At 39.7% G+C, this 26,693-nt stretch overlaps 1 protein-coding gene across 2 annotated transcripts in view; it reads right to left on the bottom strand.

The window, feature by feature from the left end:
- The window catches only part of LOC145979481 (integral membrane protein 2B), a 75,313-nt gene extending 49,488 nt beyond the window's left edge, over nucleotides 1-25,825 (bottom strand). For both annotated transcript variants that reach the window (XM_083112402.1, XM_083112400.1), the window contains exon 1: nucleotides 25,653-25,825. In XM_083112402.1, coding sequence (XP_082968528.1) covers nucleotides 25,653-25,739 — 87 coding nt within the window. In that variant the 5' untranslated portion in view covers nucleotides 25,740-25,825. The remainder of the gene's footprint in view (nucleotides 1-25,652) is intronic.
- Nucleotides 25,826-26,693: the final 868 nt, after the last annotated feature.

Genomic DNA, 26,693 nt, shown 5'->3' on the forward strand with positions numbered 1-26,693 from the left:
CATGACCGACGCTAGACCGAGACAAGAATCTTCACTGATGAAACCAGACTGTCAAGTGGTGGTCACTCTAGGATCTTGATAAAATTCAAGTATAATTCCCCGTTTTCAAGGCGAACTTTCAAATAATTCAAGGGTACAAGTAGATGTTCCTCTATTTGAACCTTACGTATTACCGGCTCTCACCCCTCCCCCACCACCACACACACAAATATATTAACAATATTATAGGGTCTGTGCGATTCCAATTTATGAGAAAATTCTAATTAAATTCAATTAAACGGTGCGTGTATGTAATATTTAATCTAAATTACGGAGTTTACATTCCCCATTTCAGATACGGAGATTCGAAATACATCCACAAACACAAGTCTCATATCTTACGGGATATAAGTAATCTACGAAAAATTGTATAAAAAATTCAAATTGAAAGTTATCTAATCAACTTCAAGATATCTTGCAATAATCTTCCGTCTATCAGATAGATTGTTCTCCAAAGGACACTAACACAGCAAACGGTTTGTGAGCGGGTGGAGAGAATTCAGTTTTATTTTTCATGCAGCTTTCTTTTCTCTTCCTTCCTGGGTAAAAATAAAGCTACAACTGTGAAAAACTTGCCTCAGGGCATTAATAAATATTTATAAATTCAATGGGATTTGGATTAATGAAAGTTGCAATTTTTCACGTCTACGGAGAAAAATTCACGTAGAATTCACGCAGAATTCCCGGAATTCCCGGTGAGTAGCCACCCTGCAATGAGACCTCAACCCGAAAGCACAGTTTTCATTATTCTGTGCAAAATTTCACTAAATCCTGGCTTTCAATCAACTGATGAAATAGTTTTTCACTTTTTCAAGCAGCATTCAATTCTTGCATGTGATTATAACCTCTTGGTAGGTACACGTCGGTCCTACATGTTTTTACAGCTGATGAAACCTTTGCAACTTATATGGGCTTAACCCCTTCGAAACTTCTGGTACGTTAGATCAGTGGACACGGCAGCTTTTTTCGAAATGAGATGCTTCTTTAAAAACGATTTTATGTAGAAGCGGAATTCAATTACATAAAAGAAAGCGGGTGACATTTTGGATGACGAAGATATCAGAGCCCTCCTACTAATTTGATTTGGTGTTTTAAGTCCACTTTGTGCACAGTAAGGCTAATCGGGACTGGGCCAGTTTATAGTGGGATCCGAACCACTATGTGCCTCCACCGGGTATCGAACCCGGGACCCCTTGATTACAAGGCAACGACGCTACCACTGCGCCATCGGGGAGGCCCGACCTCCTACTAATGTCCAGACTTTAAGAATCCATACTTTCATGCATATCGGATGGGTGGAATTGTATTAAATTTTAGTTTGAACTGTAAACTGCACAACGACGAACATGAAACTGTTCTTTTAGAAAAAGAACTCCTCTCTGCACGTAAGGAACGGCATCACACACACTAAGAACCAAAATCCTGCCCTATAAAGAACCCGAGAAAGTAAAATCTTGAGATCGTAACGGCTCCTTAGCACGCACCATAAAACAATAACTAACGTGAAAGTGAGGTTTATTTACAGTCAGCTGGTCAGAGATGCTTCAGGAGTCACGGCAGGATTCACTGGGAAAGCACGATGTAGAACTGAAGGCCGCAGTGTGATAAGACATCGCACCAATAGACTTGCTCTGAGATAGAAAGGGCACATGTTCTCTGGATGCTCACATCTCTCTTCCAACTTTCGATTAAATGAGGCGTGCTGCCCTTGCTGCATTGTTTATTAATTTGGAACATGTACCGGGTGCCCAACAGCCCCAAGGCCAATGGCGTGTCCTCCCAGATCATGTCATAATCTCAATGAAGTATTTCATTACGACAGCGTGTCTACTACTACCCTATTGCTTAAATTCGTTCCTTCCTTCATCCAACGAATTAAACATGGTGTAGCTAATAGCAAAAGCAGAGGTCCATGGTGAAGTGGTTAGCGCAGCGAGCTACGACAGCAGGAGTCCGAGTTCGAATCCCGGTTTGGCCCTTGGTATTCCTTGTGAGTGTCCCTTGATCAATTGCATCATATCATAAGTCACCCTCATATCTTCGCGATTAGCCAAAAGTGAAGAAAATATAAGTAAAATAAACCAAATCGATCAAAACCTAGTAGCAAAAGTGACTTGGAACCAGCTGAATGAATTACTATGGAGCGTCCACAAACAAAAACCTTCGGCCAAAAGTCTCCGCGCACCTTCAGCTGTTCAACTCGGCCCACAAGGAATCATGCTCCACTCTGCCCTCCCCTCACGCGGGAGTACGATGCACAGGAGTCGCAGGTCTGCGCAGGTTATTTTGGGTGTGGTTCCAGTAAAGGAAATATATTTTGATTCCCCCTTCCTCCCGCCCCATCGAACATATTGCAGTACGGTGCCAAGTTATAAACGTTTTACATATGTTCTAGAACAGTAGTTCCCAACGTGTGTGCCGCGAGAATCTCGAGGTGTGCCGCAAAACTTCGTACACTTTGTGATATTGCTGGTAAAAATTATTTAAGCAATTTCACTCAATAACACAATATTTATTGTTACGCAAAGAACAAGTGAATAATATTCAATTTAAATTTAAATAATATTCAAGAAATTAACTTATTTTACAGGTGATGTATTTGCTAACAGCTACGCTAAAGCCTTAAAGAAAAACATTTGAATTATTAATGAGATACTTGAGCTTGTTGCTTCTTACACAAAAGTTCAATTCATGGTGGAATTGAAGACAAACACACACGCATTTCCTGTTCCACTGAGAGAAGTCTCTCCCGCTTCTTGTTTTTGATGGTTGTTAGTGCCCAAAAGCCCAGTTCGCACAAGTAGGTGGTTGAAAAATGTAACAGGGTATTAACTGCTTCGACTGATATTGCTGGGTACTCATTCTTTGCTAACATAAAAAACTTGGTAAGTGGTAGTTCACCATATTTCAGTTCAAGTGTTCGGTCTGTCTGAAATTCTGCAAGCTGCTTCTTTCTCCAGAGAAAGTTTGGTGGTTGATTCTGGGGGCATAGCATAAGGATTGCGCACCCAATCATAATTGTCGACAGTGATGGAGGGGAAATATTGAGCTATGAGGTGATTTAAAATTAGTTGCGATGTAATATTCCCCTGCACATCTGCTTCAAAAGTCGGAGGAAACATCTTAAGATTTTTCTTCTCCACATGTGATTTCCATATTCCAAGTTTTTTTAAGAACCCGTTGAGTTTATCAGTTGACGTCAGCACACTTACTTGCTTTCCTTACATACTCTCATTTAGGTAATTTAAATGGCGAAGTAGGCTACCTTTGCACACCACTCCACTCCTTTACCTTTTTAACAACCAGCGGATCAGAGTATGGAGAACCAAAGTATTATGATGAGATCCCGTTTCGTTGCACATTTGTTTCAGAAGTCTTGCCTTAAGAGGACTTAACAAAATTCACCATGCTAACGACTGAGTCTAAATCACTTTGAAGTTCGGTTGGTATAGTCTTTGTCATTAGAGCCTCACGATGTATGAAGCAATGTGTTGAACCAACATTCGGAAAAAAATTGTTTCAGTCTTGAAACAAATCCTTTGAATCTTCCAGTCATTGTTAGTGCACCGTCTGTACAAACAGAAAGACAATTTTTCCAGGACAGCCCATTTTGTTCCAAGACGCTGGATATGCAATTATACAGAGGTTGTTCGCTTTATATCCGACCATTTTCGATTCGGTGCTGCCACCTGGCGTATCATGCTGGAACTATGGGTCTGCTGGCGGGAGCAGTGTTGTGTCTGACCTTGTAGGTGCGTGAGTGTTGGTAGTGAATGTTATCAAATGGCGCCAAAAATCAACCGGTATTGGGAGGGTTACGTAATGGCCCTTTTCCATGCTAAGTTTTCATACGTACGCATTGTGAAACAGTGTCGCGAGAATGGGTTAACACTCGGGGTGACTACTGCGAAAGCTATTGTGGCCCGTTACACACAACAGGCTCTCCTTGCGGAACATTCACCCACGAAAACCACCAGGAGAAGGGCTGCAAGCAAAGTGTCACTGCTGGTGGTCACATTCGGGCGATCACATACCGTGACATTGACGGCAAGGGGCGCAGCAACTTTGTTCGTCAGTGCAGGGAAAGTTTCCCTCGTGGCTTTATGGTTGTGACGGGATTCGGATATGAGGGTAAGTTGATGATACGCAAGGTGGACAAAAACGTGAAGGTGAATGCCAGATACTTCCAAGACTCCATTCTGACACCTATCTATCGGAAAGACATCCCACAATTGTTTGGAACGGACGCGAACCAGGTGATGATCCATATGGACAAGGCTTCGAGGCATACCGCCAGAACATCACTACGTTTTTATCAGGAAATGGCAGAGGAATTAGGAATTCGTGTCATTCCGTTTGAAGACATTCCTGTGAAAAGCCCAGATGCCAGTCCAATGGATATTTGCGCATTTGGACTGTTGAAACGACGTCTTCAACATCGCCGCCCGCGCCCCCTGGATAGTCTATGGAAAGCTTCCAGGGAGGAGTGGGACAGAATTCCCATGCCTGTCCTGCACCGGAGCTTGCTGCAAAGGAAACTGCGATGCCGGGCGATAGTCCACAATGCTGGGGGTCCAATAGAACATGATCGGTGGTGGCGGCGCGGTATCTCTTAAGGTGAGTACCCGTCAAAAATGGTCGGATATAAAGCAAACAACCTCTGTACACATCTGCTCCGGTTGACGTTGATGGCCATTCAGTACATGAAAGGAATTGTTCAGTAATGGAATCCTCATCAACAAATCTGATGTAACTCAGTAATTGACATTCCTTACTTATATCAGTTGACTCGTCATTCTGTAATGAAAATACTCGACAGTCGCTTAGCTTTTCATGTACATGGCACTGGATATCTGAAGACATGTTATCAATTCGCCTGGATATAGTATTGTTTGACAAAGGAACCAAGGATATTTTTTCTCGGCGCTGTCACCTAACATCGATTTCACAATTTCTTTGCAGGCAGGTAAAAAAAAATACGTCTTTGCGATAGTATGGGGCTGCATTTTTTTTGCTACTATTTCGGCAACTTTATAACTGGCCACTAGTGCTTTTTCAGCAATACTAGCTCTACTTACCATAACTCTTGCTTGGCTTTTTTTCCGATGACAACATTCGGCTAAAATAGTTCTTATCTTTCCCAGATAACTGACTATGTTTGGTATTCAAATTTCTTTTCAATTTACTAGAAACCATCGATTCGTTGCTTAGTTTATCTCCACACACAACACATTCTGGTACAGGACGATTTTCAGGTCCACTGAATGTAAATCCGAAGTTTAAATAACTTTCTTGGTACTTACGGATTGTTTCACGACACTTGCACTTAGAATTTGTTCATCCTCACTTTAGGCACTGTTCAATGATTCCGTAACTGTCTCAAATCTTCAACTTTCCTCTTTTTCACCAAAAACTTATCCATACTGAAGCTACCCGGACAAAAAGACGGTACAACTGCCAGGCTACAAACAACTGACTTCTGAAGGCAAGCTGTGCTGTTGCCAAGTCGAACGTCATTCACCACTCTCACTGTGGCCAACTCTTACGTTGGTGTGCTGCAGAATCTTACTACATAGTATAGTGCACCGTGAGCAAAAAAAGGTTGGGAACCACTGTTCTAGAAACAGGCATTATAACGGTCGGATAAATCTCTATTGGTTTTTGTATTGTGTTAATTAGTCGTTGACCAGCAATTAGATGTAAGGAATAATTAAGGTTTTTATATGTGTGTCTATGTACGTGATTGCATGTATGTGCACATCTACTTATTTCATGAGTGCATTGCTGAATATTAGATTCACCAGTTGGCGGAGGTTTCTTTTAAAATAGAGCTGTTGTTCTACATTGTAATTACACGCTTACATAAAGAGGTGGAGCATAATTAAGATCAAGGTCACAAGAGTGTGGCATTTCAAACTACAATTTTCACTTAATAAGAAAAGGAAAAAATCTAATTAATAGATTATGGAAAAAAAACTACTGACGTAATACAAGTAAACAAATTCACGAGGGGAACGAAAGCCAACACGCTAATTTAAAACTGCGTTCTAATTTGAAACAAAAATTCAATAAATAAAACTAATTACTAGTTGCTACAAAATAGAAGACAGTGCAAAGCGATGAATAAGCTCTGATTGCCTAGAAAACTAGTAGCGATGAATAAGCTCTGATTGCATAGATAACCAGTCTTGTTAATGGAATTCGTGGAAGAATACATGGGCGCCTACAATTTTTTTAGCGGATGGAGGGTGCGGGGGGGGGGGGCTAACCCATTCTTACACAACTGAACATCGAAATAATAATGATAATAAATCAAATGGCCATAATTATTGTAAACTAATAATGAAATATTTTTGTACCAATTTTATTATTATTCTTGTAATCTAATAATACACGTATTGCTAACATTAACATCATGATCGAGAAGACTGCAACTAGATCCACCAGATGAGTGATTACATGGACGAACTGATATTTTATTAACATTTCACACATATCTATTTAGTCGGGTGATACTGAAGAGGGGAGCCGCGGTGGTATAGTCGGTAGGGCGCTTGACTGTCACGCGGAAGACTCGGGTTCGATTTCCAGAGTGGTTGATCCAAGGGCGGAATTTTCCGGCCCTGTCTCCGTATAAGGCAACTCTGACTCACACAGCCTCCGAAATAAATGGGTACCTGGGGGGTAAAGGCGGCCGAAGCGTGGCGCTGATCACAACATCTAAAAATGGCCGAGATCGAAGAATATGCCTCGTGGCATTGTGCAAAGCGCACGGGCAACGCTGCAGAAGGTACATTTACTTGGAAATTTCGCGGCATACTTCAAAGAAAGCGACTCAACGTGCGAGCACGGGAGATTGAATGAATGAATGAACGAAGTGAAGCTATCCAACACTAACACGAATGAAAAGGACGATGAAGGTCACGAGACTTGCAATTTCACAATTGATAAGTGATAATTGAACATCCTTATCTACACAAACATACACAGAAGATTCGTCAGTGCTGTGCTAACAATGGTCAGAAATAACCAAACCACACAGTGTGCACAACTGTAAATATCACTGTTGCCAACTCGGTTAATTTGCAGCCACATGTAGTCCTCATGATGTCTTCCTTAGTTTCTTGGAATTGTTGTCTTAAATTAACTTTCTGCACAGAATAACTAATCGTTACCATCCCTAATTCAAGCTGGTAAATTACCAACTTGAAGAGATGCACACTCTCGATTATCCTGATCTTGCCAACAATAAAAAAACAATAGATTTCTTGGAAACCACTAGATTCAACGAAAAAATGTGGACTGAAGATCACCTGATACGGCATGTTATTGAGACACATGGACGTCCTGAAGGGGGACGGGGTACGTCCCCCCTTGAAAATGAAAACCAACCAAAAAGTATATATTTCACACATATATTTTAATTTTAGTCACAGTAATACATGTTACTGGAAGGGCGTTTCAGGAACAGGATAACTTCAAACTGAAGCAATGTCTTTTGAGGGGACAATATCGTTAATGGCGGGGGTGTGCCTCTTTTGTCCCCTGGAAACAATCCTGCAAACGTTTATGTTCTCAATCGATGTATATCCGCTTGCTTATTAAATTACACAATAAAAGAAGTCAACTGATAAAAAACTGACCTTCGATATCTCCAACAACGGAAGTTACAAAATATGCAAATTGATATAACAGTTAGTATGAATTACCAACTTTATGCCCATAAAATATGTCTCGTCCATTTGCTTGTCTGGCCGAATAATAGAATCAATACCTACTGATTTCTCCGGCACTACAAGACGCAAAAAGATAAAACTTGGTGCACGGAACGATCTCTCCTACACTCATTTTTTTAACCCTAGAACACTAACCTTTACCGTGAGAAAAGTGTTCATTAACCCCTCTTAAATTTTACAATGGTATTTTAATTTTATTGTATTTACAAAACAGTTCGTGATTTTCGAAATTGGACATTTCTTTCTTATTCGAACATAGTATTGCGAGTCTAACAATTAATTTCGTTAGTTTCTCATTTTAACTTTATATTTTTATTTACAATTGTTCTTATTTAACACAGGCCCAGACATGCAAAATTTAGGGTCTGAAATACAACAAAAGAAACTTGATGATATTAAAACAATATTTCGCAAATTAAACTTGTTTGCAATAACATGAGCACTAAAAATTATCCACAATATACAAAACGTAATTTTTTATGGTTATTAATTGAAATTACACCCTTTTACCGGCAGTCGGACCTCCTCAACCATGATTGATTGCTTTTGCTTATTTAACGTTGCTTTTAACCTACAACAGCACTAATACAACCCCACAGATTCCACAAGTATAGATCCACCAACTTATCTCAATCCCTGGCGCTAGTGTCGCTAGCTAAAGTTAAGGGGAAGCCTGTAGTTCGCATATTTTTCCGAGGTTTCAAGAAAGCTTGGTGGATCAATGAAACACACATAGTCACTAACCCATCGTAAAATGTACAGTCGCGGACACTTCTGGGTTATAACAATTCCATTAACTTTCAATGGAATCGTTACAACCCAGAAGTGCCCATGACTGTACGACGCCAACCCAACACGGCGCGGGAGAGGTGCGACCAATCTGAACGGCATGTCGGCGCAGACCCTTTCTAAGAAAGTCGGGAAGGTACACTGAAGGGCAGCCTATCTCCTCCCCTTTTGTTTCGTGAATTTTAAATGCATTTGCTAGCCTAAGGCCAGCTTTAGACGAAAGCATTTCCCTTAGCATTTAAGCCGTGAGCAAAATGCTACCATGTAGAGTGAAAGATCTTATGTCATTTCTCAAGGATAGGATCCGTCCTATTTCGGTAGCTTAACCAATCAGAAGCGAGCTCTAGGTCACGAGTGCAGTTGTAATGGCGGCCGCGTGAGATGTAAACAAATGTATCACTTCACATTTTTAAAAGACGATAACTATTCAACCGAGATGAATAACCTTTCATATTCAATGCTTTTAGGTATAAAAGAATGGCGCTCCTTAAATACACATTTCATAGCGTTTACTGTACACGTACGGAAGAATGTTTTAGTTTTTTCAATTGTAAACAGTTTGGACCTACAGTTTAAAGTGGGATCCGAACCACTATGTAAAATTTCCTTACATGGTCCTTTTACAGGGTGGCTACTCTAGGATCATAATAAAATTCAAGTATAATTCCCGGTTTTCATGGCGAAGTTTCCAAAAATTCAAGGCTGTAAGCATATGTTTTCTCTATTTGTAACTACGTATTACCGCCTCTCACCACCCACACACACAAAATAATATATTAATAATATAGAGGGTCTGTCTGATTCCAATGAATCCAAAAATTCTAATTCAATTAAACGGTATACACACACTATTTTAAATATTCAATTTAAGGTGTGAAGTTTACATTTGCCATTTGACAAACACAAATCCTAAACGCTACGAAACATACCAATCTACGAAAAATTGTAAATTGTACAAGAATTTCAAACACAAATTTACTTAATCAACTTCATGATATCTTATCTTCAAAAAAATCTGGCTGTCAGATTGTTCTGCAAAGGACACTAACAAAGTAAACTAATTGTGAAATTTCTGTTTTCCACGGAGCTTTCTCTTCTTTTACTTTCTCGATAAAAGGATAAGTTAAACGGTGAAAAACTTGCCTCGGGTATTTGTAAATGTAGAATTCATTTCGATTAATAAAAGTAATTTTTCACGTCTACGGAGGAAAATTCACGTAGAATTAACATATAATTCCCGGAGCCAATAATTCAAGGAATTCCCGGTAAGTAGCCACCCTGTTTTAGCAATTTTCTGGAGCATATGCTTTGTTCAAAACATTAAGGGGAAGAGTGACAATTTCGCACCAGTTGTGCATTTATTTCAATATCATCAGAATAGGGAATGCTACTGAAGAAAAACGCCGGTGTTGAAGAGAGTATGAAAATCTCCACAAGTTGCAAGTGAAAGCGTTTTTTTAAAGTTTGATTATTAAGCTAGATACGATGTTTGAAAAATATGATGAATAAGAATTTTCAGAAACCCATGTATTTCATATCGGGAATCAACTTCAAGATATGGCTAATCAAATGGAAGTTTCGACTTTTCCGCATGTTAATTACTACTTCAGTCTGTCCTTTTTCCGTTGATATCTTTTTCTAAGCCATCGGAAGTTTGATATTCTCAAGAGAACAAATCAAATAATACTTCCATAAGCTCAATGCATTTCTCCTTGCCTCCTACGGCCATCCTGGCAGCGTTGCCAAACCTGATCGCATAAAAGAACTAAATTTCACCGTAAATGGAGTAAAAACTTTCAAGCAACTAAATTGACGAAACTGTATAAAGTCCCTCCTATGGTAATTTTAGGTGTCAAATGAGTGGGGGTGGGGGGCACTGTTATTACCGTGAGCTTTAAAGCGATGGCAATTTATTCTGTTTTTCACTGTCTAGATCCGGCGGCATCACCCATCTCAATAATCCACTGATGGTCGTATGAAATCGAAAAAAAAGGATTTCCGGATAACAATACTACGTCCTCTTCACGTCAGCCAAGGCGTTATAAAAAAAGTAGCTGGGGAGGTAAAGAGTGCGTGGGGCGACGAAGCAAATATTACAATATCACGTGCAAATTGTATACTTATGGCAAAAATTGGTCTATGTAAGTCGGAGCCAGTGATGGCACCATAGTGAGGCAGGGAGGCGTGCACCCCAGTTCACAGCCAAACCAATGCACGAAAGAGCCAGACCTGGCTCAAAAAGAGCTAAGATGGCAACAGTGCTCTAGCCGCCGCAGAGAGGACAGCCACGACTGGCCAAATTCGTTAACTTGTTTGGCCCTTGACCACTACAATCAGTAACGAATGAAATTTTATTTTCCACTTTCTGCCGAGAACTCATGTATCATATCATGGTTACGCAGTACGTGCAGCTCCGACAGGTATGTGTTAGCTATTCGGATTTTGCAACACTTGTCACTCTTCATTAGGAGCAACGTGCTAAAGAGCAAAACTCACATGATAGAAATGCCTTGCGCATGCCGCAGTTACCCCATAGAGCATACCTAAGCCGTGTGGATATTTTGTTTGGGCTGAGAAGAGCATGTAGACACGTACGGCAAGCTCCAAAAAGGTATCTCGTCCGAGATACGTACAGTGGACACAAAGGAATTTCCTCACGATTTCAAGATTTGCGTCCTGGTCTGAGCGTTCGTTCATCAATTTCATCTCATCGACAACGTGTACATGGTTGCGATTAGCCTGAAGAAGCAGAAATAGGGTGTCTACCATTTTGTAAAAACTAAATTCCCTGACTTTTCCAGGTTTTCCAGACCAAGAAGCAAAAATTTTCAGATCAAATCATTAAGGCAATTAGTACATGAACATGTTTGGAAGAAAATCAAAATATTTTAGCTAAACACACATTTAGAATTCCACTTCACCAAGTTTTAGAATATTGACTTCACAATGAGAAGGGAAACAACACTAAATGGCTGTTGGGTAGAGAGAGGGAAGCAAGTATTAACTAATGATGGACAAAGAATTATTTTATATAAACAATCACAACAATTATGGCATAAATAGCACATAACAATGGAACAATTGAGTAATATATGTATTACTCTTAATAATTATCTACCCCCCCCATGAGGAAGTGCTAGCCACTTATTGTACGTAGTTGAACATAGTTCAAATCATGACCCATTTCCTATATTATAATTTGTCCACAACAAAATTTAAAATTACTAGCTCGTCCTTTCGTTCATTGTTCAAAAACCTATTTTTAGTGCACTACTTAAAAAAATAGATTTTTCCAGAAAAACAAGAAATTTCCCTGACATTTCCATGACTTTTCCAGAAAAAAGTAAATTCCCTGACTTTTCCAGGAGTTCCAGACTGGTAGACAACCTGAGAACAGTGACTTAAATCAGGAAAACACGAAGTACATCTCTACCAAGATGAGAAAAAACCCAGGCAAACTCAGGAACCGAATTTGACAGTCACTTGTTTTCTCGCTCCTGTCTGTGCGCTCTGTCTTGCAACATTCATTGCACTCCAGTGTCGACGAACGAAACATTGTCCCGTGTTTTGCATGCAAGTGTAACGCACATGGGCTTAATTTGTTTATAAATACAGGGCGTCCGAAAAAAGAATGTACCCCTCATCAAAAAATATATTCTCAGCCCAACGGGTGATATTAGCATGCTTTCTGCCATAAAAGGAAGATAATCTCTCCAAATTTTCTTGACATTATGTTACAAGTTTACAGGTTTATTTTCATGTGACCTGCGTGGTTATTCCTGGATGTTCACACTGAGGACCGAGTGAATTGCCTTTTCTGGTTCAGAGTACATACAGTAGGATTCATGAGTATTACCGTGCAAATTGTCCATGACTATTTTCATTAATTTTTCTCTTACATCCTGTTTTTAAGTGATAAATTGCAACGCTTACAAAGCACATACCATACCGTAGAAGGGGCGGGGGGGGGGGGAGCAAATCCAACACTGCTCGCTTTTCGACCGAGTTCCTGGGACTACCATGGAAGGTTCGCAGAACTTTATCCACTGCATCCACCAAACATCATGGGCAACCAGAGCTTTTGCCCTTGCACGGGCAAATTTTCTCGAAGTACTGTGAACACCAACACTTAATGGAGTACTCATCAGGTGGATCAAATCCAATCTGACGCCGAAACTGCGGTTAGACACGTAGTTTTCGCATATTCTACAACAAATCCCTTTCTGTTATTTGGTCGGTACCATTTTGCAGACAGTTCGCACGCGCACGGGACGTATTTCAAGTGAAAATTCTGCAGTGTAGTTGTAATCGGTACATGTTACAAGTCTCTCCGCACACTGACTACTTAGAACAAAAGAGAAGAAAAAGGTACAATCTTTTCCGGACACCCTGTATATTTACACTGGAAAAAGAAGGTCCACTTTATGCACAGAAAGGCTAATCGGGACTGGACCTACAGTTACAAATGGGATCCGAACCACCAGGTATCGACCCCTTGATTATAAGGCGATGACGCTACCACTGAGCCATCGGGGAGGCCCCTTAATTTACTGGTCATTAATGTTTATGTATTGGACGAGAAGTTTCCATTATATTCAATATTAATAAAAGTTTATGCCCATTTAACATCTTTTAGTCATGACTATTCTATGTCTATTCGTTATGATTGTTTAATTTTATATAGTTTTCTCCACACTTTAAGCTAACCGCGACGATGGGGGGGGGGGGGTGTTGGCTTACCAACCCTCCCGGAATCGAACTCACTCTCCCGGCTTCCGGACATACTACGGTATTTTAATTCACCAACTGGGACGGGAAATCTTCATCATTACAGAATGACCTTTCTTTCAACTTCCTCTTTCTTTTTTATCCAATGCATTTTACCTGCATCTTTCCGGCCTCAATGCGGAGCCCCGACAACAATAAACAAAGGCATCCAATTACAGGCAGTTTCATCGTGCATGGACCGAGTACATTGTTTGCACTGAAGACCGTAACGTTGGCAACAGATCGGAACGACTGTATACTCTTGTGATTCCTTTGTACAAATCACAGTTTTGCTGGCAGTCTGGCTCCTTGTGTAGTCTTGTCACCACGCGATCAGCGCATAAACGGATTCGGGAAACGAAAACATCGGGGTCAACGGAAATTTTAACTAAAGCAAATTTACGCCAATGTTTGATACCTGACAGATAGTTGTAAATTCCAGTTTAAAATAACAAAGCATAGTTAAGAGTCGTAACAACTCATCACAATCTACTAAACATTAAATAACTCGCAAATTACAGTAAACCCTTGTTAATCCGGACTAATGGGGGGATAAGTTGACCGGTTTAACTGAAATAACCTAAAAGAACAGTAGAAAGTGCATTAAAACTCCGTTTATAGCAACAAAACACGTTCATTATGGTCTATTTAAAGGGCATAGGCCTACATACAGTATACAGTACAGAGCTTCCCCGATGGAGCAGTGGTAACGTCGTTGTCTTGTAATCAAGGGGTCCCGGATTCGATACCCGGTGGAGGCACATAGTGGTTCGGATACCACTTTAAACTGTAGGTCCAGTCCCGATTAGCCTTACTGTGCATAAAGTGGACTTTAAACACCAAAGCAAACAACCAACCAACTATACAGTAGAAAGTCTGTGGAAAACAGAAGTTCATCAGGCCTTTTCTTTGGGAAGTTCTCTTGTTGACTTCTAGCAACATTTAAAACCTTGCATTCTGCTTTTTTTTCAGTTTGCCTGTCCCGATCAAGCGAAGTCCGGCTTAACGACGTTTTACTGTATTCTCATGTAGTATTAGAGCACTTTAAAATATCTTGTGACATTTTGTATGAACTTCTTCCTAGACGCAGAGGATGCAAAATAATAATAATAATATTTTGAAATGTTGCAAGCCTTTTCAAAGTGTTGAAGTTACACAGAAAAATCAGTGGGAAGCGTCGCTGGTTCAATTTAATGTGAACAACATTCTTGACATTTGGATTAACCGGAAACGGAAAACGACCTAAAAATATAGTGTGTCGCAAAATATTGTTTACACTGTTTGAACGTTAATAACAGGAAACCTAATAACAGCAAAAATGAACTTTTTTGTCACACAACCTTAACGTTATACATGTTCAAAATGACTGCCATTGGTAGCAAGGCCCAAGTTCCTTTTGTTTTATTACGATTTCATTAATCTACGAATGCAATTTTAACATGGTTGTATTTAGATTTACTTCTGTTAACACATGAGTTTTAGCGATTACTTAAGATTTTGTTCAATATAGTATGCTTTCGTAGTTAGGTTAGGCAGGCAAGGTTTGTTTGGTTCCCTTAGCTTTAAAATAAAGTCCATAAATGCACTATACCAAGGTTCCGATTTACTTCTACATTAATTGCCACTAGTCTAGGATACTTACATCGCTTGTCAACGGAAAATACATTGTCCATGGGAAGCGGGCATGCTTGCGTAAGGTAATTTTTAAGTTGTTTTTTTTTCAACATATATAACCTTTTTCAAAATCCAAACAGTGCTCATTACTTTAAGGAAGGTTCAAATTTTGTGTGGCAATGATTGCCAAAATTCTACGATAATTAGCCTTCCTGCCAGAAGACTGAAAAAATCATAAAACAATCTGAACCGTTACCGGTACGTCATCTGCAACCCTGAACAAACAGCAGATATGGTTTTCACGGTAAGGGTTGTCTCATGCCCCATGTCACCCATTGCTGTACATATGGCTCTAGTGTTAAATCAGGATGTCTGGGTGCATATTCGACTCTTGTTTTGCTCACCTCTGCCATTTTTGTGTGCAATAATGTCTACCGCCTGTCGAGCTGTGACTGAACTAAAAACAACAAAATGCCTACATGCGCTCATACACACTCAACGTAGGTATTGTAGCATCAAATACAAAAAGTCCACTCAAACCATCTTTAACAGTTTATCTGTTACTAATGTTTCAAGAGTGTAAATATTATTTTGGGACACACTGTCTACAAATACATAAAATGCTAATTTGGCCGGTTCTGTTTATGCCCTGCTGACCATTATTCTCTGCCATTTGCAATAAAGACAAGTCACTGCAGCGTCAGTATCGGCCAGCAGTCACACAAAAGACTTAAACAGAAGGGTAGAACACAAGAAAATTCACAACCCTCCCTACCACAGCGACATTTATCCCTTTCTCAAGATATCGGAAATCAGCCCAGCATGATCCAAAATACTGGTTTTGAAAATGCCGAAGAGTTTGTGAGCAAGAATTTGCTTTTGACCTCCAATCTCACATTTGCATGCCGCACTTTAATACTGCTTTCGATTTTGTCATCTGCTTTCCAGGAGGATGCAGCATTTCTAGAAATCTACATGTAATTCCTGTGCTGGACCCCAACCTGTCACAAGGAAGGGTGAACAAACCTTGGAAAAGAACACATGTTGACAAATGAGTTGTTTCTCTTGGCCCCTCCTCTAGCCACTCAAGATCATTCGTATTGACAAATAAAATTCAACTAATACTTACCGATACCGGTACCGCTGATTCAAACAAAATTATTTGTTTTTTTTTGCGGCCAGATTCGCTATAAGCAGTGGCGTATTCATGTTGCCGCATTTACCGCCAGTAAACCAAGTTTTCTCATACATATTTTTATAAATTTAGCTTTAATATATGGGAAATAGCTCATTATATATTAAGCAAACTATTAAAACAGGCTTGCTTTTAAACCTGAATTTAAGTAAATTATGTAAAGAACTTGTATGAACCACTATGTGCCTGCCATGGGTATCAAACCTGGGACCTCTTGATCACAAGGCGACAATGCAACCACTGCGCAGGTGGCTATTTAAAAACACACAGCCGGCATGGTCAGCTCAGGTCCGGTATCCCATTCTACACCCTCGATTCCGGAGGTTTTTTTTTTTTTTTGTTATGAAGATTATGTGATGCTAATTATGAAGAACAAAAATTTGGAGCGTGAAAACAAGTATTTACAAATGTACAGCCGTTTGAAGTTGACATATTGTGTTTTGAAATTGTTGAGTCCAAATTTCCCACCGATTCCGGGCTATGCCCCTGGGGTAATTGACCTACCACCCCCTACCACTGCCCCGCCTCCACTCTCCTATGCTCAGATACCCGCCTTTATCTATAGTGTCCCCTTTAAAGGCATGTTAGAAATTGGCAGGAGTCACCTGCCCCCAAACACTATTTCTCACCGTTTTCTGCATTGACACATGAAGATACCAAATATGAAGGCTAAAATTAAACCTCAGAAGGTAACTTACCTCTTTTTACCAAGGCCAGGCACTGAATTGCAAGTCAAAGTTAAATTTGTAAGTCCAAAAATGAAGTAACCCCTACGTTGAAAGTCCTTGTTGTCCTTTTCCACAGAATACCAACCTCCACTCCCTTCCCATCATAAAAATAAAAAGTCGCAAATTATCCCATCCCACAAGTTATTTAGAAAATATAATCCTCCCCTTTACGGCCTGCAGTTGTCAAAAAGAAATAATTAATTCAAATTTCTGAAGTCGCATAAATGAAATCCTGTGTCTGAAATGTCCAACCTGCCAATATATCATACAAATAACATATCGCAATCGCAAATGTTCCCATTGCACAAGTCAATCATAAGAAAAAGAAAATAATCAGACCTGCGCCTGCGACATGAATCCATGATCCGAAATCTTCAGACTTGTGTCTGTGACATGAATCCATCATCCACCATCATAGAAGCTCTGAAAAACCTTTCTGACGTTACGCACGGAATTTTAATTTTTAAAAAAACGTAAGTTCGTAGCACGTAGATCTAAAAAATTAACTTCCGCACTATTTGCAAACACTGTTTGTTATGAGGAACTAAATACTTGAAATGTGCCTGAAATCGAGGGTGTAGAAAGGGAAATCGGAGCCGTCAGTTCCACCCCTGGAAACAGTGTTGGAGGAAGATAACTGTTCCTGTGTCCCGCTTGGCAGAGGCAATGTTGCTACATGAAATGTTATTTCCCTTGGTGAAGGGAAATGCAGGTCCAATTTTCAGTGAAAAGGGAAATTTAATAAAAAATATCGAAATTTGCCGAAAAATCTGAAGTTTTTTTTTACTTGCATGCCAGCATTGGTGTCTTATTTCAATTATACCTAATTCATTTGATTGGGTGATAATAGTGAACAATATATTTATTTTACTTTGTTTACGAATGAAAACTATTAGACTATCACAATCGCATGGAATTACTCCTTACTATGTTTTTTTTAATATTAAAAATACTGAGGGATTGCAGGCCACGAGTAACAAGAAACCAAGTATGTTGTATATCAAATGAAAGCCCACTTCATAATCTTTAAAATGAGACCATACATAGCCCTTTAGTTGAAACAGGTCTCTTGCAAATTGTATTTCAAGTTTCAGTGGTGAGCAGTTTTTTGGGCAATTTACAAAAATACTTAGGTGGGCTGGCCATGTGGCACGAATGGGAGAGGAAAGAGGAGTTTACAGGATTCTTGTTGGGAAACCTGATGGTAAGAGACCTGTAGGAAGGCCAAGACGAAGATGGAGGGACAATATTGAGATGGACCTAAGGGAAATCGGTAGGGATGGAAAAGAGTATATAGAACTTGCTCAAGATAGGGAAAGATGGAAGGCCTGTGTTGCTGCAGCCATGAAGCTTCGGGTTTAAGAAGGCTAGGGAGTTAAAATTCTATAACTCAAACACAGGCAAGATGAAAAATAAAAAATATATATTTTCTATATATTTCAGATAAGAAACATGTATACCTAAAATTAGTTAAATCCACGACATCAAATTCCAAAATTTATTTTTTCTAGGTTGATCTGACATGGAATTACCCGGACATACAATTAAATCTGCTATTTTGGAATGTCATGTTAAGTGCTTTATTCACTTGAACGAAGCCTTCGGGATGTTCTGCTTCATGCTAAGGTAACGTGCCAAAGTAACAGGTGTACTTTACTTCACAATAACACATGTTCGTAAGCTAAAAACTACTGAAAACATTCATAATCAACATAATCTTCATAAACCATGCAAAAAATAACGTTTCTCAAGGGGATACAAAAGGTGAAGGAAGGTGTCAGCCTAACTTACATATTTCCCACATATAATTTATGTGAATTATTATAAGAGACTGATAAGTATAAGTAAGATTGCTACAGAGTCATCGCAGAAACACCAACTTCAAACACAGGAGGCAGCACTGTATGAGGAAAATGCCATGTTTGCTCCACTCAGGAATAAATCATGTGGATGCCCATGAGTGAACAACACCCATCATCACATTGTGCAGGAAAGGAATAACACTTGGTCAAATGAGAAGTCTCCTATTAAGTTGAATCCACTGTATTCATTACAAAATGTTGCAGAAGACTGGTCTACAAGAATCCCATGAGAAATATGTAAATAGTACTTACATTTTTTTTATTGTTGTTTTGTTTCCAATATGACATTATAGCCCTGTTTCTTGGACTTTCTTTTTCCCCCAGCTGTCCGAGAAGATTAAAACGTATTTTTAAAAAAATCGCAACTTGGGTCAAAAGATCACAGGCTTAAAAATATAAAATATTGTGGTGGAAGAATGGCAGCAAACTATGGAGTGCTCTGTTATACAAGAACTTTCATCTAGGTGGGTATCTGAATAGCACTGAACCAGCTCATCTTGCCTGCATGTGTCTGGCACTTCAAGTAAGTACTACGCTATAATTTTGGTAGCAGGAACTAAAGACGAGTACTTGGCATGCTTGGAAAGCATATCTCCATAGAAAGTGTATAATTCATATTAGAATTAGAATGGTTATAAACACCAACTTACTGAAGCCATGATCCTAAACCTGACATAATATTGAAGGTGAGCTACCTTGCATAATTTTTACCCCGATTGCTTTCAAATTCTGCATACTCACTAATTTTGGCCTCGTGACCACGAATCTGAGGTTAAAAATTGGCGGTCGCATCTAGAAATTGAAAAATTACATGCAGATATTACTGCTATGATTGTCGATACACTAATATGGTTGCCATGTTTGATGATGTGAACAAGTAGTTTGCTATTCATTACGCTGTCTGAGAAAATGGGGTATTGCATAAGGTGGAAAAAATGTTTGCCCCACGAAGCATTCATGGTATGGTATGGTAAGGTTAGGCAAGCATAGTTAAAATTCAAGGTCATCATAAACATAGTTTCGAAACGCTAATCATTGCAAGAAATAGTTGTTTTCTTCATAAATCAAGGGTGGGTAAAAATTTACTATCCTTCGGACACCCCTAATTTTTTCGTTTCCTCAATTTTTGACATTCGTACTTACGTGTCTCCTTCGCTAGCACCAATGGTTCGTGGGGCTAGCGTCAATGGTTCGCAATTATTTCCAATTTCTAGATCCTGATACTAACATGACACCAAATTTTAACTATGTATCCTACCTAACCACGTGCCAATGGTTCGTGGGGCTAGCACCAATGGTTCACAATTATTTCCAATTTCTAGATCCTGATACTAACACGACACCAAATTTTAACTATGTATCCTAACCTAACCAAGCACCAATGGTTTGTGGGGCTAGCGTCAATGGTTCGCAATTCTTTCCAATTTCTAGATCCTGATACTAACACGACATTCCTTTCCTTTCTTCACGACACCGTGTTCAATTACAAACCCACTGGATCCTTCACACTCAGTACAAACTTCACCACGCATCCAGGACACATCATGCTTCTAACTCTCGTTGCAAACGCAGACAGTTTGAAACACTGGATACCCAATGAACATGAACAAAACACAATCACAACGGTGTACGAAGGTGTACACTCCAAACGCTATTCTCCGTCGGAGAATTAATTTTCAACGAACAACATGAATTTCAGCTATGAAACATTCCCACATCACACAAAACACCTTCCCGATGTTCGACAATCCTACAGGAACTTATTACGGTAAATAGTTTCTTCCGTAAAAATAAATAAATGTGTCCGAAGGATAGTAAACAAGTACCTTCTTGTCCATCCATCCCAAATCAATGTAGAATTAAAAATGAAAACATGTAAATGAAGTACAATCTTAACAAGTGACAATATGTTATGTTTGAAGCAACAATAATGAATATCCCATCAAAACTATTTGTGACTATTTTTCTGTATCTAATAACGTGGTCAAAATAAATTACAGATTGTTGGAACAGCTGTCTACCATTGAGCAGAATAGTCATACGAACAGAATGAAACAATGTCAATGCAGAAACTTTCTGTTGTGTGTTTAAATGTAAACTTTAGATTTGTTTTTTTTTGGTCAACCAGAGTTTAACCCTTAGTTCGCCGCCGTAACACATATGTTACAAAAAAAAGTATGTCCCTTGTAGCCGCTGTAACACATATGTTACAAACAACTTTAGATACAATTATCGAGGGTTTACCACACTTATATTTGTATATTGAGGTTGAAACACTGACAGTTCGTTCGGGAACATGTTTTGGGAACATGTTTTGCAATCGTGTTTCGAAAATTCCAAATCCCCCCACCCACTCCTTTCTCGGAATATATCACGTGTTTGGGCTCACCCAAACACATGTTCGCTCTTCAGTTGACACACACAATAAATGCTTGGTATTTACGATGCTGTTTTCCTCCAAGCTTCCAACGCTGTGATTTAGTACTGATAAGGCACACATTCTTCTTTGTGTTTAGACCTGGTGATCGAGCTGAAGTAGTGGCGGGGGTGGGGGGGGGTAGGGCAAGGAGAGAGGGGATTGGATGAGGTTAGGCAGTGTCAGCTTTCTGTCACCTCTATGTTAGAAATGCAATGAAGCTTGACGATAGCCAGAGGCCAAAAGCATGAGTCTAAAGCGTGCGTCTATCCAGAAGTATAGACAAAAGAAAGGATTGCAAAGGCTCCCTCCCTCCTCTGTTAGGACTAACAAAGACCTCACCATAAACACTTCGTATCATATAACAGCTCATCGATTTCCCTAAAGCACAAACGTTCCTTCCGGACATATTTCCACAAAGAGCCGAGTCAAAAGGGAGAAATAGATTCACAGTAGATACACAAGATGCAAGTGCGAACGAAAAAAGCAAAAGTTCGGGTTTTCTCCCCAAAGTAGCTGGAGAAGAGGGGGCAAACTCCAAATTTTTATGATTTTTTCATTGAAATTCGGGGGATGCAGCCCCCGCCCATAACCCCCCGCGGTTGGGGCATCCAAATTTTACATGGTTGCATGCACTGATGTTCTGCCTGCAAAACAAAAGTTATCCGAAGTAGATTGGTCCCATTGTGTCAATTATAACAATTTTATGAATAATATGCAAATTGGCTAAAATTCGCTAGAGTTTTACGTTTTGCCTTATTATTCAAATTGTATTGCACCCACGAACATGAATCAAGTTTCATTCTGTTGCGGAAGGTCCATTCTTTGAGAAAAAAGCAAAAGTTCCGGTTTTCTCCCCAAAGTAGCTGGAGAAGAGGGGGCAAACTCCATATTTTTATGATTTTTTCATTGAAATTGGGGGGATGCAGCCCCCAACCGAAACCCACCCACCCCACGGTTGGGGCATCCAAAGTTTACATGGTTGCATGCACCGATGTATTGCCTGCAAAACAAAAGTTATCCGAAGTAGATTGGTCCCATAGTGCCAGAGTTATTATGATTTTTCTCCATTATGTATACGAATTCAAATTTCCCGCTCAAAGCCTCGGCGACACTGGGCTTACTTTCGTCAGACCGTGCGGCGTACTAAGGGTTAAGGGTTCAGTCCCAGGCAAGGCAAAATACTAGCCCTAGTTTCCTGCCCTTTTTGCCCCTCTCTGCACAACCATGTCTAGTTCGTTACACAGTGCAACACCAAGTCGTCTAGTTCGTTGATTTGGAGTCAAGTAGTGTATTTGGTGTCTGCACCGTTTGCACTACGTTCCGAAGTGGTGAGTGATAATTAAGGCGAAGAGGGACAATTATGCACCAGGCATGCATTTATTCCAATATCGTCGGAATGAACAATGCTACTAAAAAGATCTCCGCCAGAAATGAAGAGTATGAATTTCTCCCCATGTGGCTAGTGGAAGCGGTTTCCTAAGTTGATTATTAAGGCATTTACGATTTTTGAAAAATATGATGAATTAGTATTTACCGAATCCCATGTATTCCTTATGGGACATCAACTTCAAGTTACGGCTCATCAAATGGGAGTTTTGACTTTTCCTACTACTATAACATAGTTCAACGTGTCCTTTTTCCTTCCATGTACTTTTCTACGTCATCGGATGTTTGATATTCCCGAGAGAACGAATAAAATAATGGTCCCATAAGCTTAGTGCATTTCTCCTTGCCTCCTACGGCCATCCTGGCAGTGCTGCCAAACCTGATGTGCATAATAGAGCTAAATTTCACCATTAATATAGCTAAAGAGGACTTTCAAGGAGCTAAATTAACGAAGGCTGCATAAAGTGCCTACTAGGGTAATTTTAGTTATCAGAGGGGTGGGGGTGCTGCTATTACCGTTAGCTTTAAAGTGATGGCAATTTATTCTTAGTTTTCACCGCCTAGATTTGGCAGCATCACCCATCTCAATAATCCAATGATGTTAATATAAAATCGAAAATAAAGGGTTCCCGGATAACAAAATTGTCATCTTCATCTTAGCCACAGCGCTATATATAAAAATACATGGGGAGGAAAGAAAAGGTGGGTGACGCAGCCTATAGCTATACGAATATCACGTCACGTGCAAAATGTACACTCATGGCAAAAGTTGGTATTATGGGCCGGAGCCAGTGGTGGTATCATAGTGAGGCAGAGGGTGGGTGCCACAGTTCACAGTCAAACGCGTGCACGAAAGAGCCAGATCTGGCTCCAAAAGAGCGAAGTTGGCAACAGTGATCAGCAGATGACCCAGCGAGAAAGACCTAGGGGAAATTGTCCCTCCTCGCCTTAATCAAATCACTGTCTAAAGCAGCAGACAGGCATTTGTTGAACCGTCTGAACCACTTTCCATCTACTTGGTTGAACGTCATTTCCTTGCACCACCCTGACACTGGAATACACCTGCACTACACAGAGTGTCAAAAAGTGCAGCCAACTAGACAACTACTTTTTAATTCGGTAAAACTTTTTTACAGGAAAAAATACTTACGCAAATCATTTTCTGTAGCGTTGTGGAAGTTCGTGAATGTAGTTTTGATAAATTTTAATGCAAATACATGTTGTTTTCTGCTAAAATCTCTGTCCGACACGCTGTTTCTGCTGCCGCCATTTGCTTTCTGCACGAGAGCACAATGTTCTGTGTGTTAGATGACGTAAACCCCGTAGTCAGTGTTTCAAACTCGCAGTTTTCACTATAACATGACATGTCTAGTATTTTTATTTTTTTTAAATATGTTTGCCTAAGCCAACCTTACAGAAAATGGTTTGTGGGGCTAACGTGAATGGTTTGTGAGGTATTAGCATAATTTCAAATCCGGGCACGAAAGTACGTATTTTCCGATGAACAAGGTTGCAACAGTGCATAAATTGACAAAACACTCTCGCAACGTGAAATGTACCAGTACGCTATCGCCATAATGTGTGTTACAGAATCGAAATAACGAGTAACAGTAAGTAATCGTAAATGTAAGAAATATACATTATTTTCATTAGAAATTCACCACTTCACCTAAAGAAATGTTCCGCAATGCAGAATAGTATGTTAGCATGTAAAAAAGTGTGAAATTAATGATTTATAGGTGTCACCCCTATAGTAAAGTAGAACCTTTAATTCAACCAATCAACTTATTGCAGATATCATTTATACATCTTATTATAAATATGAAAAATACACAATAGAAGTGAATCCTTCAACTAGCAAATCCTGAAGTTTGCTGCTTAGAAATCAGCAATGTGTCAGAACTAGTACTTTCATTTCAGTATTTGCATTCATGTTCTGTGTGGTATTTGAATCTTGTAGTATTCATAAAGGACATATTGGAAGAATGTTTTTCTGACTGGGACATTTTACTTTCTTCACCTGAAACTTGAATATCCTAAAAAATAATAATGCCTATGTATGCGGTACGTTTTACATAGAAGCAATCCATACAGGCAGTGTGATAATTAAGAAGTTTTCAGTGGGAAGGAAATTCTACGGATTGTCTAGGGACAGCATGAGAAAATGACTTTATGCCATATAACATTTCCCCCCATGGATAAAATTTATCAAGCAGAGGAAGGGGGCACAAGTACCCAGAGGGGTGAAATCCCCCATCCTCCCCTACCACCCTGCAAACAGGGCATACAACAGGCTCTGCACAAATGCAAATATTCACATGCTGTAATCAGTGCCTGTGACATACCCTTTTCTCGCCTTCTTAATGAAACATGAAATCTGCCAATTTCATTTGTATTTCCAAGTATGCTGCAAAGTTACCAACTTTTGCCACTGCAAGCATACAGTCCAAGACACCGCCACTGTCTGTGCATAATTTGTATGGGGATTAGTTAATTTAAAATCGCATATTGTGCAATTCTGCATGGAAACAAAATACTAAACATATTGCTCACACAATCTTGCTGTATTATGAAATAAGAAGTCTGTAAAAAATATATCCGTGAATATTTTGCAACAGGCACCAAATGACTGGCGTCTTTGACAAAAGCATGTTACAGTGTGTACGGCATCAGTCTGTCTATCCGTTCTATGTTTGAAAAATCGATTTATGTGACCAGAGGTGATACATTCCCGCCAACAAGAGTCTGTTATAAATACTAGATATTTAACAATCTGATGTTAATTTAGGAAATTAATGAAGTACAGGGTTCTACACATTGTAAGATAACACACGCCCAAAGCACATATCTCCGATTGGCTGTTATGGGATAATTTTTTCTAGTCATAATTCTTTAAATTTACGTCAAAGAACGTTATAAACTTTAAGGAACGTATATAGGTAAGGGAGATTCTTACAATATTTGTGAGTCAAGAGAAAAGCATTACAATTCCGTAGGGGATATCACACAAAGAAAACACGGGCAAACGGTAAATATGCTCACTGGCTTGTCAGATGAGAACCCTACAACAAATGAAGGAACAAATGGCTATAGTACATTCAACTCTATTTTACTTACCAAACTTTCGTTTACTTCATTCTCAACAAGAGGTTCTTCTAGCTTGTCTGTTTTTTTCTCAGAAATAGGCTTCGTAACGATCGTCATCCTCTCTTACGAATTTTCCCGTATCTTCTTATTATAAACAGTCCACCATACACAAGAAGAAATCAATGCAGAACTACTTGTACTAATTTCCGCTACAAGCAGCAGGCGCTGCAGTCGGAAATCCAGATCTCTAAACACACGGAGCATGTAGCAGTTCATGGACGCCATGTTGGGTCCTAGGTTATGGTGAACTGAGCTCAGTATCTCAATCAAAAGTTAACTTTGCCGTAATACAGCTTCCATTGTCCAACTTTAAATTAATCATATTTTCATAAATCTTTGACTCATGGCCAAGTCGTCGGCATCTTGTTGAATCAAATTGATCGCGAGATGTGAATCGTCGCTCGCAGGGTTGTGTTGTGTTTCCATAATTTTCATGTTAAGTAGAGTGGTTGATTGACTTGGTTTATTTCACTTCTCCTTTCTGACACTTTGGCTAATCGCGAAGATGAGAGTGAGTGATGATATGATAAAATTGATGAAGAGACAATCAAAATGAACACCCATGGCCAGGTCGGGATTCGAACCCGGGATCCCTGGCGTCGTAGCGCACTGCCGCGCCCTGTACGTTTATATTTTATGTACGCATGCACTCTACTTATTCCCTCCGGACGCCCCAGGTCTGCGCGCTAACCCCTACCGCAGGGTTGTAGGGGAAGGACCAGGGAAGATAACCTGACGGTAACGTAACCAACCACTCCTACATGGAGGTCAGTTCATATGTAGTAGACTAAGATATAAAGAAAAGAAGGATAATATTTCACTTCTAGCAAACCAAATGTTATTTTATCTCCAGTTAGTACTCCTTGACGTCATGTTATTCACGAAAAGGGTGAACCGGCGGGTGGACTCCCGTTGCAAATTGGCATAGTTAATTGAATTATAGTGAGAGCAAACATTTTATTATTTTGATACTTGATAAATCAGTGGCGGCGATTTGTTTTTCCAAAACTG

This window comes from Lepisma saccharinum, chromosome 26 (genome assembly GCF_977018435.1).
Source record: "Lepisma saccharinum chromosome 26, izLepSacc3.1, whole genome shotgun sequence".
Lineage (NCBI taxonomy): Eukaryota > Metazoa > Arthropoda > Insecta > Zygentoma > Lepismatidae > Lepisma > Lepisma saccharinum.